The 14,727-nt window shown below is 35.8% G+C and overlaps 1 protein-coding gene across 1 annotated transcript; it reads right to left on the reverse strand.

Moving 5' to 3' along the window:
• Window positions 1-1,403: 1,403 nt before the first annotated feature.
• aqp10b (aquaporin 10b) lies at window positions 1,404-8,821 on the reverse strand. Its single transcript, XM_033636697.2, has 6 exons — window positions 8,409-8,821; window positions 7,456-7,582; window positions 6,690-6,827; window positions 2,325-2,443; window positions 1,937-2,154; window positions 1,404-1,833 (listed from the first exon to the last, which is right to left on the reverse strand). Exons 1-6 carry the CDS (start codon window positions 8,709-8,711, stop codon window positions 1,641-1,643), a joined length of 1,098 nt encoding a protein of 365 aa, XP_033492588.1. The 5' UTR covers window positions 8,712-8,821; the 3' UTR covers window positions 1,404-1,640.
• Between the last annotated feature and the right edge of the window lie 5,906 nt (window positions 8,822-14,727).

The following is a 14,727-nucleotide window of genomic DNA, read 5'->3' on the forward strand; positions in this document are numbered from 1 at the left end:
ACCACTGGTGTCTACAGCACGAACTCTGCCACTCCTGCCATGTTTGTAGCTTTCAGAAGCTTTGAATTCTGCTTCTAGTGCCATCTAGTGGATGTATTTATACCAACGATAAAGGATGCAGGGCACTGAGAGTGAAGGCCTATTTATACTCACTCTATGTATGAATACAGATATGTTGATTTCAAACATTGTGATGATCACTACCCTCAAACTTTCATGCAACCTTTACGTTGGCATAGATGTATTCACTAGAGGGCAGAGTTAGAAGTTTCTGACAACAACAAAGATGGCGACAGTGGAGTAGCTCGTAATAATCCACCTTTTAACAGAGGCAGCATGATAGATGTTTCTGTGGGGCCATGAAATACATCCCAACATGTTGACGAAGAATTCTTTTCCTCATTTTTGTTCAGGTCTGCTATGTATTTCTCATGTCCTACAGTCATGTCTCGCTTTACTACTGCACTGCTCCCACAATTTATGGTGGTATGTTTCGTCCGTATCCATAAGCTTTCAGAAAACGTGCACAAATGCAGATGAGATGAACACCCAAGTACGGAGAGAAGACTCTGTCTGTTCTCATACGTGAAGCCTGTAGGCACAGCGACGCTATGAGCTATGCTTACTGTGTTTATTATCATAGGTTAGCATTTTAGTATGCTAATGTTGCTAATTAGCACTAAACACAAACACAAAGTACAGTCAAGGCAGATGGTAATGTCTAAAACAAAGTATTGGACATATTAAAAGTTGAACCACATGATGGTGCTAGATCAGTGGCTCAAACTTTTTTTCGACAATGTACTCCCTTTGAAATATTTTTTAGGCAAGTAACCACCACCAACCATCGCAAAACATTTTTGGTTGGAAAAAAAGGCCCGTATAGAGAGGTACAAGACAAGGCTGCGCCATCAGTGTCTGGTTTACTAATCAACAACCTTGTAAATGAAAACACTTAAAGGGGCTCCATGCAAATTCAGAGTGAATGAATTGTCTGGACACGGTTCCCAACATGGAGGTGGCTGAGATGGCGGCTAACAGCTAACTCCATAAAGAGCATTAAACATCGACAACAGTGCTGACAGAGCAAACAGTGTTAACCAGGGCAGAACTGTAGGGTGGGTGCTATGCTTCTGCAGTGACACTGTCCCAATATTAGCGGCAGCCATCGTATGAGCGCGGTGCAGAGGTGTAATACTGAACTAACCAGTGGAATATGCACATGCATGAACATTCATTCATTAAACTTTGTATTTTTAATAAGTTGCACTTACAGTTTAATGGTATGACTATTTTAGGAATTCTGCATTACACTTTTTTTAAATCAGTATTTGAAAAAAGTCTCACATACCCCCTGCAGTACTCCAAAGTCCCTCAGTAGGGTTACACGTACCTCCATTTAAAAAACACGCTAAACATTTGTACTAAACATTATAGCTCTTTATTCAATAGTTTTCAAACAACTCAGTGGAAACTAGATTAAGTTGTGCTTGCATGTGAAATAATGCTACAAGTCAAGTTCTCCATTTGTTCCAGTGAATCAGTCACAGACATTTACAAAGACAGCTTCAATAGGCAGTGCTCGATAAATAGTATTTGCTATATACAGGACGCCTCTTTACTGTGGCTTGATTTTACCACTAAGTGGCTTTTTCACAGTCTGGTTCCAGCTCCAGCTCTGTCTTGCCCTCAGTGGCCTCCTGACATGAGGTCTGGAGCTCAGATGGACTGAGAGGATGGTGGACTTCAATCATCAGCTCATAGATCAGTGTTCCCAGCAGCGCCCCGACACAGGGAGCCACTATGGGCACCCACCACCAACCACCTCCAGCCCTGTAAAGACAGAAAGGTTAATTCATTAATGTGAGGCAACAAAGTGCAAATTACATGGTTAAAATACTCAGATAAAATTAATGTCCTGAGTCCAACTACTTACTTGAAAACATCCACTCCCCAGCCGGCGATGAACGTGAACAGTCGAGGTCCAAAATCCCTGGCAGGGTTGATGGCATAGCCGCTGTTGGAGCCCATTGAGATGCCAATAATCAGCACTGCTGCTCCCACTAGTACAGGCTGGAGACCGTCAGGGAGAGAGCCGTTCCTTTGGTCTCCAATGGCCAGGACACACAGCAGCAGTGCAGCCGTGCCTATAACCTGGATAACATTGGAACTGTTACATATATATGCAGAAAGGCAGTTGTGTGCACATCCTGTTGTATATTTAGGAGCAGAATAACAGATTTAATGAAGGCAAAATGGTGTTAATTCATCCTAATGTGAGTGACAGGCCTTTAAATAATCAAAAAGGAAGTGACTGTATCTACCTGGTCCATGATTCCTCCCCACACACTGAGGTAGTCAGCTGGGTAGGTGGCGAATATGCCTGCTGTGGCAGTGGGACCCGTCACTGTCAGTTCACCTCCACCGAATGCCTGAATGGCATCTGCAAACATCGCATCACACATGGGAAAACACACAAAAACATCCTGTGAGATTCAGCGTTTTTCAAAGTTTTATTGTCAACAAATCTCATTAAAAGACCAAAACCAACAAATAATTGGTTCGTTGAACAAGTATTATCTTTGTAGCCAAAGCCTAAAATATAGTGTACTCAAATGTTTCCCCCAATATATTGATATCAAAAAGTCAGATAGTTATGAAAAAAATCATGAGTCATAAAAATATCATAGTACAGTATGTCATTGAAAAAGTTATAAAAATGTCCTAGTATAGTATGTTGTTGAAAAAGTCATACAAATGTCATAGTATAGAATGTCATTGAAAAAGTCATAGTATAGTATGTCATTGAAAAAGTCATAAAAATATCATAGTGTAGTATGTCACTGAAAAAAGTCATAAAAAAGTCATAGTATAGTATGTCATTGAAAAAAGTCATAAAAAAGTCTTAGTATAGTATGTCATTGAAAAAGTCATAAAAAAAAGTCATAGTATAGTATGTCATTGAAAAAAGTCATAAAAAAGTCTTAGTATAGTATGTCATTGAAAAAGTCATAAAAAAAGTCTTAGTATAGTATGTCATTGAAAAAAGTCATAAAAAAGTCTTAGTATAGTATGTCATTGAAAAAGTCATAAAAATTTCATAGTATAGTATGTCATTGAACAAGTCATAAAAATATCATAGTGTAGTATGTCACTGAAAAAAGTCATAAAAAAGTCTTAGTATAGTATGTCATTGAAAAAAGTCATAAAAAAAAGTCTTAGTATAGTATGTTATTGAAAAAGTCCTAAAAAAGTCTTAGTATAGTATGTCATTGAAAAAGTCATAAAAATATCATAGTGTAGTATGTCACTGAAAAAAGTCATAAAAAAGTCATAGTATAGTATGTCACTGAAAAAAGTCATAAAAAAGTCTTAGTATAGTATGTCATTGAAAAAAGTCATAAAAAAGTCATAGTATAGTATGTCATTGAAAAAGTCATAAAAAAGTCATAGTATAGTATGTCATTGAAAAAGGTCATAAAAAAGTCTTAGTATGTCATTGAAAAAAGTAATAAAAAAGTCTTAGTATAGTATGTCATTGAACAAGTCATAAAAATATCATAGTGTAGTATGTCATTGAAAAAAGTCATAAAAAAGTCTTAGTATAGTATGTTATTGAAAAAGTCATAAAAAAAAGTCTTAGTATAGTATGTCATTGAAAAAGTCATAAAAATATCATAATGTAGTATGTCACTGAAAAAAGTCATAAAAAAGTCATAGTATAGTATGTCATTGAAAAAGTCAAAAATTTCATAGTATAGTATGTCATTGAAAAAAGTCATAAAAAAGTCTTAGTATGTCACTGAAAAAAGTCATAAAAAAGTCATAGTATAGTATGTCATTGAAAAAGTCATAAAAATGTCTTAGTATAGTATGTCATTGAAAAAGTCATAAAAATATCATAGTGTAGTATGTCACTGAAAAAAGTCATAAAAAAGTCATAGTATAGTATGTCACTGAAAAAAGTCATAAAAAAGTCATAGTATAGTATGTCATTGAAAAAAGTCATAGTATAGTATGCCACTGAAAAAGTCATAAAAATTTCATAGTAAAGTATGTCATTGAAAAAAGTCATAAAAAAGTCTTGGTATGTCATTGAAAAAAGTCATAAAAAAGTCAGTATAGTATGTCATTGAAAAAAGTCATAAAAATGTCATAGTATAGTATGTCATTGAAAAAAGTCATAAAAAAGTCATAGTATAGTATGTCATTGAAGAAGTCATAAAAAAGTCATAGTATAGTATGTCATTGAAAAAAGTCATAAAAATGTCATAGTATAGTATGCCATTGAAAAAGTCATAAAAAAAGGTCATAGTATAGTATGTCATTGAAAAAAGTCATAAAAAAGTCTTAGTATAGTATGTCATTGAAAAAAAGTCATAAAAAAGTCATAGTATAGTATGTCATTGAAAAAGTCATAAAAATGTCATAGTATAGTATGTGATTGAAAAAGTCATAAAAAAAAGTCTTAGTATGTCATTGAAAAAAGTCATAAAAAAGTCTTAGTACAGTATGTCATTGAAAAAGTCCTAAAAAAGTCTTAGTATAGTATGTCATTGAAAAAGTCATAAAAATATCATCGTGTAGTATGTCACTGAAAAAAGTCATAAAAAAGTCTTAGTATAGTATGTCATTGAAAAAGTCATAAAAAGTCTTAGTATAGTATGTCATTGAAAAAGTCATAAAAAAAGTCATAGTATAGTATGTCATTGAAAAAAAAGTCATAAAAGTCATAGTATAGTATGTCACTGAAAAAGTCATAAAAAATTCATAGTATAGTATGTCATTGAAAAAAAGTCATAAAAAAGTCTTAGTATGTCATTGAAAAAAGTCATAGTATAGTATGTCATTGAAAAAGTCATTAAAAAGTCATAGTATAGTATGTCATTGAAAAAAGTCATAAAATAGTCATAGTATAGTATGTCATTGAAAAAGTCATAAAAATGTCTTAGTATAGTATGTCATTGAAAAAGTCATAAAAATGTCATAGTATAGTATGTCATTGAAAAAAAGTCATAAAAAAGTCTTAGTATGTCATTGAAAAGGTCATAAAAGTCATAGTGTAGTATGTTATTGAAAAAGTCATAAAAATGTCATAGTATAGTATGTCATTGAAAAAGTCATAAAAAAGTCTTAGTATGTCATTGAAAAGGTCATAAAAGTCATAGTATAGTATGTCACTGAAAAAGTCATAAAAAAGTAATAGTATAGTATGTCATTGAAAAAGTCATAAAAAAAGTCATAGTATAGTATGTCATTGAAAAAAGTCCTAAAAATGTCATAGTGTAGTATGTCACTGAAAAAGTCCTAAAAATGTCTTAGTATAGTATGTAAATGAAAAGTCATAAAAATTTCATAGTATAGTATGTAAATGAAAAAGTCATAAAAAAAGGTCATAGTATAGTATGTCATTGAAAAAAGTCATAAAAAAGTCTTAGTATAGTATGTCATTGAAAAAAAGTCATAAAAAAGTCATAGTATAGTATGTCATTGAAAAAGTCATAAAAATGTCATAGTATAGTATGTCATTGAAAAAGTCATAAAAAAAAGTCTTAGTATGTCATTGAAAAAAGTCATAAAAAAGTCTTAGTACAGTATGTCATTGAAAAAGTCCTAAAAAAGTCTTAGTATAGTATGTCATTGAAAAAGTCATAAAAATATCATAGTGTAGTATGTCACTGAAAAAAGTCATAAAAAAGTCTTAGTATAGTATGTCATTGAAAAAGTCATAAAAAGTCTTAGTATAGTATGTCATTGAAAAAGTCATAAAAAATTCATAGTATAGTATGTCATTGAAAAAAAGTCATAAAAAAGTCTTAGTATGTCATTGAAAAAAGTCATAGTATAGTATGTCATTGAAAAAGTCATAAAAAAGTCATAGTATAGTATGTCATTGAAAAAAGTCATAAAATAGTCATAGTATAGTATGTCATTGAAAAAAAGTCATAAAAAAGTCTTAGTATGTCATTGAAAAGGTCATAAAAGTCATAGTATAGTATGTTATTGAAAAAAGTCCTAAAAATGTCATAGTGTAGTATGTCATTGAAAAAGTCCTAAAAATGTCTTAGTATAGTATGTAAATGAAAAGTCATAAAAATTTCATAGTATAGTATGTAAATGAAAAAGTCATAAAAAAAGTTTTAGTATAGTATGTCATTGAAAAAGTCATAAAAAAGTCATAGTATAGTATGTCATTGAAAAAAGTCATAAAAAAAGTCTTAGTATAGTATGTCATTGAAAAAAGTCATTAAAAAATCATTGTATAGTATATCATTGAAAAACTCATAAAAAAGTCATAGTATAGTATGTCATTGAAAAAGTAAAAAAAATGTCATAGTATAGTATGTCATTGAAAAAAGTCATAAAAAGTCATAGTATAGTATGTCATTGAAAAACATCATAGAAATGTCACAGTGTAGTATGTCATTGAAAAAGTCATAAAAATGTCATAGTTGAGGCCATGCCAAAAAAAAGGCATTCCTGCATGGCGAAAAGATGCAAAGCAAAAGAATGAGCGTTATATTCTGCAAATAAACTTTTATATTGAAAAGAATATATTCGGATGTAACCCCACTGTAATCACCAAAATGTATTTAGTAACTGTAATATAATTATTTTACATAGAAGATTTGCTCTACTCTTTGGCGACATTGTTAATGGGACTGCAGTGATCATTGCTGAAGACTCACCGTAGTACTGCAGGCCGACGGTGGCTGCAGCCAGAAAGGCTCCGAATATTTGGAAGAAGACGTAGAACGGCAGCTTTATCCAGGGATGTCTGCCCAAAATGCACAAGCTCAGAGATACAGCAGGGTTCAGATGGGCACCTTATGAATGAAAGAATGAAGAATCAAACATTTCATCATTTAACAGATTTGTGTCTCATAAAGATATTCTTAAATACCATTTGCATGCACATATCTATCTTGAAGACATTTTGACTGCACAATGAATAAAGATGACATTATTTAATTTATTACAGGCATTTCTGTTGCACAGTTTAGGGACTGTTGAAAAAATATTAGCGGCACAGAAGGGGTCAGAAATGGGGGAGGGTTTGGTCTTTTCTTTTTGGCTGGAGAGAGAATTGTCTGTCTCTTTTGGCACTCAGTCTTTCTTTGCAATGTATTTAATAGTTCAACAAATAGATCAAAAAGGACTGTAATTCTGTGCCTATGTCAGGTTTATTTTTTGTGTGTATGTTAGTGGCCTAAGTTAGACGTCCTTTAAGGCAGTGCTCCATCAATTTAGCACTCATAACACTGTCAGAGTCACCAAAAATAGAGATATCTGGGGGATTTTTGTATCCCAGACATTCTTCTTTCCTTATAAAACCTGGCTCCTACATTACCCACAATGCAACACGACAATACACATTTTTTTAAACGTGTAGTCCTCAACCTTGGGGACCTGCTTTTCTGCAAAATTAAACATAAGGTTCATGCAGTCCCTTACCTGAGACTCCACGAGACACAAAGACCCCGAATGTTACCCCCAGAGCAAAACCCAGATTGATTGACAGAAACTGCCCCTTCTTATCTTCTGATGTGGTAACCTGGGCAACGGCGCCACATCCAAACAGCTGCAAATACATGAGATGGTGATTTGTATTAGAAGTATAGAAAAAAAAGAAAAGCTAAACTACAGTCTTTGAAAATGCAATATTCTAGATGTGCTGTAACTTTGATTTGAAACTCATTTGCTCCTTTCAGGCAGAAGGGTTCAGCAGCTTTGGCCCAGACTCTTATCTGAACACACATCATTGCCTTGTAATAATCTTCTCTTTTTATGAACCCGCTTTATGATTTGTGTCGTAAACGTTCATTGCCCCGACAGGTGAGACAGTCAGGATAAATAAAAGCACACAATCGCAGCCAGCAGAGACGAAAAAACAAGACAGCTTCAGTCCACATCCATGATGCACCACCCTCGCTCCTTATCCTCACCCATCCTCACCCAGTCACTGGCTCTCTCCCTCTCATTCTGTCTGTCATTCAGGCCAAAGTCCTCAGTTATCCATTGTGTGGATTCACTAGCTAATTCAAAAACAACAAAGTAAGCATGCAATTGTTGTAGGAAACTATATTTAACAGCTACTTGATGTTGAGTTTACTTATCAAGAGACAATTTGGATAATCTGGCAGAGAAGAAATTCATTGTTTTCTGTATTTCACAGCTCATTCAGTTAATTTCACGAGGCTGCAGCTACTGTAAAAACAAAAAGATGGAAACAAACAGTCTTTGCCTCAGCATATTGGAGCACACTGAGCATAGCTTTTGACTTTAAAGGGTGAATTCTTTGCTGCACTTTGACATCTTCATACTTCACAGAAGGTGGTTGAACTCTCTTACATATACCAAAGTGTTTCATTCACTAACTGAAGTTTAAAGCCACAAATGATACTCACAATCAGGACATAGACTCCGAGGCATTCGGCCATGCACTCCCTCATCAGTTGGTTTTTGATCTGACATTTCTTCAGCAGCCTCTCCATCCCAATGGTTTCTTCCACACCTTGCAGCAACGGGTGATCTTTCAGAGACGGGTCACTGTCATGAGGTGAGCCACACAGCGGTTCATAGTCTGTCCGACGGAGCAGAGTTTGCCCTTTCATACTGGAGGTGTAGACTACGTCACACACTTTATGGCACAGCTGAGGCAGTGGTGTGCGCACTGGCAGGAGAGGAGGGTATTTCACTTTGTAGGACATCTTAAAAAAAATCACAGCAGAATATAATTAAAAACACTTCACAGCAATGAACTGCACTCCTGCACACACAGGCCTGACTCTGACTCACTGGGATGGCTTGCTCTCATCTCACCTGAGAGGAATTTGTGCTGATTGTTTCCTCTCCTCTGATTGGTTGTTGTATTTCTTCCTTTGTGAATGCAAATAGGATGTGACCCCCCTCATGTCATACTCCAGCTCAGCATTCGTCCTCTAAAAAGAAAACTATGTCCACAAGTTCAGGTGAAATACATTTCACAACAATATAATGTATTTGAATTTATGTGTGATAGAATGTTTTGTGCCACATTGCATCTTTAGGAATAATAAAGAAGATGAGAGATGGAAATCCTTTGAGCTGGCACCCTTCTACTCATACCTTCATTACTGTCATGTGTGATAAGATAATTAAATCATGGTGGCCTTTCAAGACTTGCGCACAGTGCTAGAATGTGATGATTGATTAATTAGAATTGTGGGAATACTTCACCCCCCAGGTGCCCTTTTGCATGTCAATAATTTACCCTATGTTACACTGAATTTGTGAAAATAAGTTTGTGTTTTTGCATGTCTCCACAGTGATCAAAGAATCCAAAAATAGAGAAAATTCTTCATGAACTGAAGGAAAAGGCCACATTTAACAACAGAAAATTATATCAAAACATCCATTTAGACATTCACATGACTCGTTTCATTTATCCAGTCATATACTCAGTACTTCCCAAACATTTTTGCTAAAACCTCACTATTAAAAACACTTCTGCATAAACTGTGCAGGCCCATAACACGTCTGTGCGTCTGTGCGTGTGTGCGTGTGTTTTAAATAGTAATATTTCAGCAAAACTCTAAAACATTTACACTGTTCAGTGTCAGAAATTAGCAAGGGCCACGGGCCATTTGGCCCGCAATTTATCCAAGAATGCCCCCAAAAGCCATGTTCCGGGGGCCAGAATTGCCCCCAAGTTTTTGAAACAACTATATGTATTTATATTTTTAACAGTATTACAATCTGACATTAAAGTATAATTTTATTTTCATTAAATTAATTTACCGTCATGTCTACAACTCATTTTCCAGACATAATCAACGAGATTGCACTGATTACATAAGAGTAATCTGACAGAGAAGGGGAGGGGGCTTTGCTGTACCATAAGTATAAATTAACCATTTCTTGGGTGATCTGTGTCTACACAATGACAAATTAATAAAAAATTAAGGTAGAATGAATGTTAAATTTTAAATTAACTTACTTCCAGGATTGCATCTAAGGAATTTATAGTAATTTGGCCTTTTTAACAGTAAAAGTAACTGTAATGTAGTGAAACATTAGTACTGTTATCAGTAGATTAATGGTTAAATCATCACATTTAAACTGGTTGAATTATAGGAAATCTGAGTGATATTTTACAACCATAACTTTATGTAACCCATTATTTATTTCATTTATAGTGGTTTCTACTGAAGAGTGAAGACACTATCTTAGTTGGTTTTGCTTTTCATGTGCTTATTGTTAGAACATAATTACAATTTTTTGATGGCCCCCAAACATTTTGAAAATGCCCCCATTTTTTAGACCGTGGGGGCCAAAATTGCCCCCAAAATATTTTGTTAATTTCAAACCCTGACACTGTTACACATCATCCAGTGTATTGCACATTCCTCAATGTGGTGGCAGCTCTCAGCCAACTGCAAAAAACAGGTTGGAGTTTCTATCTTCCACGTCATAACAAAATTTCATTCAGCAGCAAGACAACCCATTGTTACCAAACTCATTTTCCTTATAGATAACCCATCTGTTTGTATCCAGCTGTACACAGTAGACATTTAGAGGATGGAGGATCTCTGTGAGGACATTTGCAACAGCTGTAGAGAGGCTCGGTAGTTTAGAGACCAATCTCTTCCTTAGAGCAGCATCCTGTCACTTATTGTCTATTCCCTTCTTTGTCAATACTGGCAGTGGTCGAATTGAGGGGGGGTGAGGGGGATGCCATCCCCTTTGTTAGAAAATTGACCAAAAAGCATCCCCCTTGTTAATCTAGAATCTGTGTGTGCAGGCACGGACGTAATTTGAGAGGGGGACGCAGTGGACATGTCCACCGCGCTTCCCGTATCTGTGCCCTCCGCCCCCCGCACTTTTTACAGCCGTTACCACCGTCCAATTCGTTTTTAACATGTGGTAACGTGTTTTTCCGAGCCATCTTTAAACGCACCGTGAGAAGGCGCATACACACGCTGTCATGTTGTGATCAGAGTCAATCCACACAGACGAGACGTGTGCTGCTGGGCAGTGCTGGTGAGTGTTAACTATGTTCAGCAAAGCAGCCGGGAAGAAGCAAAAAACTTGCACAGTTTCTTCCAAACAAACTGTGTAAGTTGAGTAATGCTGTTGCATGTAGATAATGTTAGCTAAATGATGACTAATTAATAGATGCCAATATATCAAGTTAAGATAGTTAACAAGAACACTAACGTTTATGTTATTGTTACCTATGTTAAATACCTTGCTAGCTAGTTTCATGCTAGGAATAAACCCACTCCTCCTTAATAAGAACTTGTGCTCACTATTGCTTTGCACATATTTTTTTAATCTTTATTGCCACAATATAAAGAGCAGGGTCAGGGAGGAGACAGTGGACCAGAGGCCAGCAAGGATGATTATGCAGGGTCTTCACAGGAGAGATTATAACTGGCTGAGAGAAAATATCTATAGCATAAAAGTGACTGTGACATTTCCACAGCTATGTCACCACTACTATTCTTAATTCTATTTCTAAATTTTGCTTTGCACATTTATTATCTATATTATTGCAATAGATAGAAGGGGGACAGGGAGAAACCAGGCAGGTATCAGGACAGGGACCTGACAACAGCACCAATTATTAGCCCAAGGTTTCACAGGTAAGGAGAAATTATAACTGGCTAAGGAAACGTCTATAGCATAAGAGTGACTCTAAGATTAATTTTCACAGCTATTTCAGAACTACTCTTATTTAAACTCTAAAATGTTTTTTGTCTGTATTGCAATAGCAATACTACTGCATTATTTGTGTTATTAAAAGCAGCAGGTATAGGTCATGCCATTTTTCTTTATCTTGATTAATTTTGCACATCTGTGCTGTCATATTTGATGATGTGTACAGCAAAAAAATCAAAGCTACATTGCATCCCCCTTGTTAAAAATTAACAATTCGACCACTGACTACTGGTATCTCTTTAAGATTTAATCATGGAGCTTATTTGATGAAGAAGATAATTTAGGTTATACAGTTCCTTTAGATTATATGAAACTATTCTCCTGTGACTGACTGTATCTCCCAGACTGTTAAAGTTAGAGCCACCTGACACTGACTAATAATTTGAATCCAGCTGAACATAAAGAGTAATCCCAAAGAAGGGAAGATGGGAGAGAGGCTCCCGTAATTCAGTAATTCTAGAAAAGAAATTAATAATTGGATTGTCAGGTTTTGCAGGAGGATTTGGATAAAACCACAAACAAGCCAAAGCTACTTTGTTATTAAGATTAGCAATAATTTGTCCCTCCAGTTATTCTCTATTAAATTCAGGTTATCATATCCCTATGTGCGCGGCACGGTGGTGTGGTGGTTAGCACTGTCGCCACTCAGCAAGAGGGTTCCTGGTTTGATCCCAGGAGGGAGCCCTTCTGTGCGGAGTTTGCATGTTCTCCCTGTGTCAGCGTGGATTTTCTGCGGGTACTCCGGCTTCTTCCCACAACCCAAAGACATGCAGGTTAATTGGTGTCTCTAAATTGTCCGTAGGTGTGAATGTGAGTGTGAATGGTTGTCTGTTTCTATGCGTCAGGATATCGCTATGTGACAGCACATCTGGTGTTATAAGATAAATAATAATAGTAAACGTCTTGCACAGCCAGACCTCCCTTATGGTTTGACACTTAAGTGTCTTTAGGCATTTTTTTAGGTTTCATAAAAAGGTTGCAGACAAAGATTTGAACTCCTTGAACCAGCTTGAGGAAAACAGTACGGGTATGTTTAACATGATGAATGACTAGGGAGAGTATTCATCTTCAGCACCTCAGCCCTCACCCCTCTAAAATCCTAATCCTAATAAGAATATTTACTCCTCATGAGAGAGATAAGTGACAGAGTGCACACTGTAGATTTTAAGTTATTCATCTTATGATACATATCAACTGGTAAATCACTGCAAATGACAAACATCAGTGCAGATGTCGTCAATGTTTTTAGTCTGAGGACCCCTTAGCTGAAAGAGAGACAGAGCAGGAACCCCCTACTATATATAGTGTATAAAACTGAGTTGCATATTAAACTGGGTGGATGGAGGTTGTCACACAGAAAGCCATAGCAGCCTCAGGCCACAGTCTTGACCTGTATTTGCTTTTTAGCTAGGTGAAGGAGGAAAATTCACTTTCACAAAGGAGTTTAGGGGATAGCATGTATGTGGAGAGATTATGACACTAACTATGGTATGAAATTACAATCTCTTAAAACATTAGATAGTGAAATACAAGAGAAGCAGCATGCAGTATAATATAATCATATCTCACATTTTTATGGTCTGATAGCATCTGTAAAGGAGGTTTTAAAGTCCACCATTTTCCTGCGAGGATAACCTTCCAAGGAAAAGAACAGAAGAAGAATGTGAATAAGGGGAAACTAAACAAGATCAGAGTAGAGATCTGATCCCTCACAACCTTTTTTTTTAATCAATCACAGAGCTGGTTGCACTTTGCTTGAAAAATTGCAAATGTTTTGAAGCTTCTGACGTGAATGAATCAACAAAAGTGTTCCAAGAGACATAGAGAAATATAAGCAGCTGTAATGTAACATGTAGATAGATGGACAGCAGAGATCCATGTCACATAAAGTGGGGAAAATGTGCTTCCAAAGGGCACCACGTGAAATGTAACACTGGGAAGAATTTGCAAATATTTTTTTATTTGAGTTTATCTGCACATGAAAGGCTTAAAAAAACAGGCACGTACCTATAACCAGTGCTTATCCACTGTCAAGACTCAGTTACCCATAACGGTATATAGGCACAGAACACAGATCAAAAAAAGATACTTCAGATCATTAATAACATACAGCATTTTCAAAGGAAAACTCCAAGGTCCCCCATTCCTCTCCCACAACACAAGTAGAGCAAAGAGACCTTTTGATATTTCGCACATGAAAGAGCACCACAGGTTTTTTTTTTAATTTATTTGAACACAAATAATTAGTCTTTCTGTATCTGAAGCACTAACGTGATTGAGGTCACACTGACACATTCATTACACAAGGGTCTGTAAAAAAATGTATAATGGACAATTTTGAGAGGGATTGAGAGGAGAAAGAAGGCAGAGGAAGAGAAGAAGGGTTAAGGTGGAATAAGCTGAATAAGATGGGGAGATAAGGTGGATTGCAGTCATCTGGAACACACTGTGATAAAAGAGCTAAACTGATAAGGACCTGATAAGGCTTGATTTCAATTTGGAGAGATGAAGACTGGTGTAGGCTTGGCAAAGACAGAGCTGCACGCAAAGACATGATGAGAAGAGAACATGCTGCATTATGGTCCGTGTTTTGATTATTTAAGGTGCTGTTTTGTTTCACTTCAGCTCACTGACATGTGATGTTGGAAAGTCCCTCCAGTGCAACAACTTTATAGTAGTACACTTTGAAAAATCAGGTTAAGAAAGGTTGAATTTACAATCAATTTATTTGTTTGTTAAAATGTAATAATTGCCAGTTCCATCAATATACAGTAGTGGCAGTAATAAATAAATGTCAGTGTTAGGATGAAGCAGGGTCATCATTCAGTATGATCTTTTATGATTCTCCTGGCCTTATGTTTGCAACATCTGGAATAAACATCCTTTAGTCAGGGTAGAGCAGCGGCTATGGTGTGTTCAGCTGAACAAACCACTCCTTGCGGAGCCTTGTGGTCTTGTTTGGTGCCGTTTCCGGATGCTCTCGATGGTCCAGGAGTAAAAATTCCTCAGTATTTGAGGGGATAC

Source organism: Epinephelus lanceolatus, chromosome 16 (assembly GCF_041903045.1).
Source record: "Epinephelus lanceolatus isolate andai-2023 chromosome 16, ASM4190304v1, whole genome shotgun sequence".
In the NCBI taxonomy this organism is placed as follows: domain Eukaryota; kingdom Metazoa; phylum Chordata; class Actinopteri; order Perciformes; family Serranidae; genus Epinephelus; species Epinephelus lanceolatus.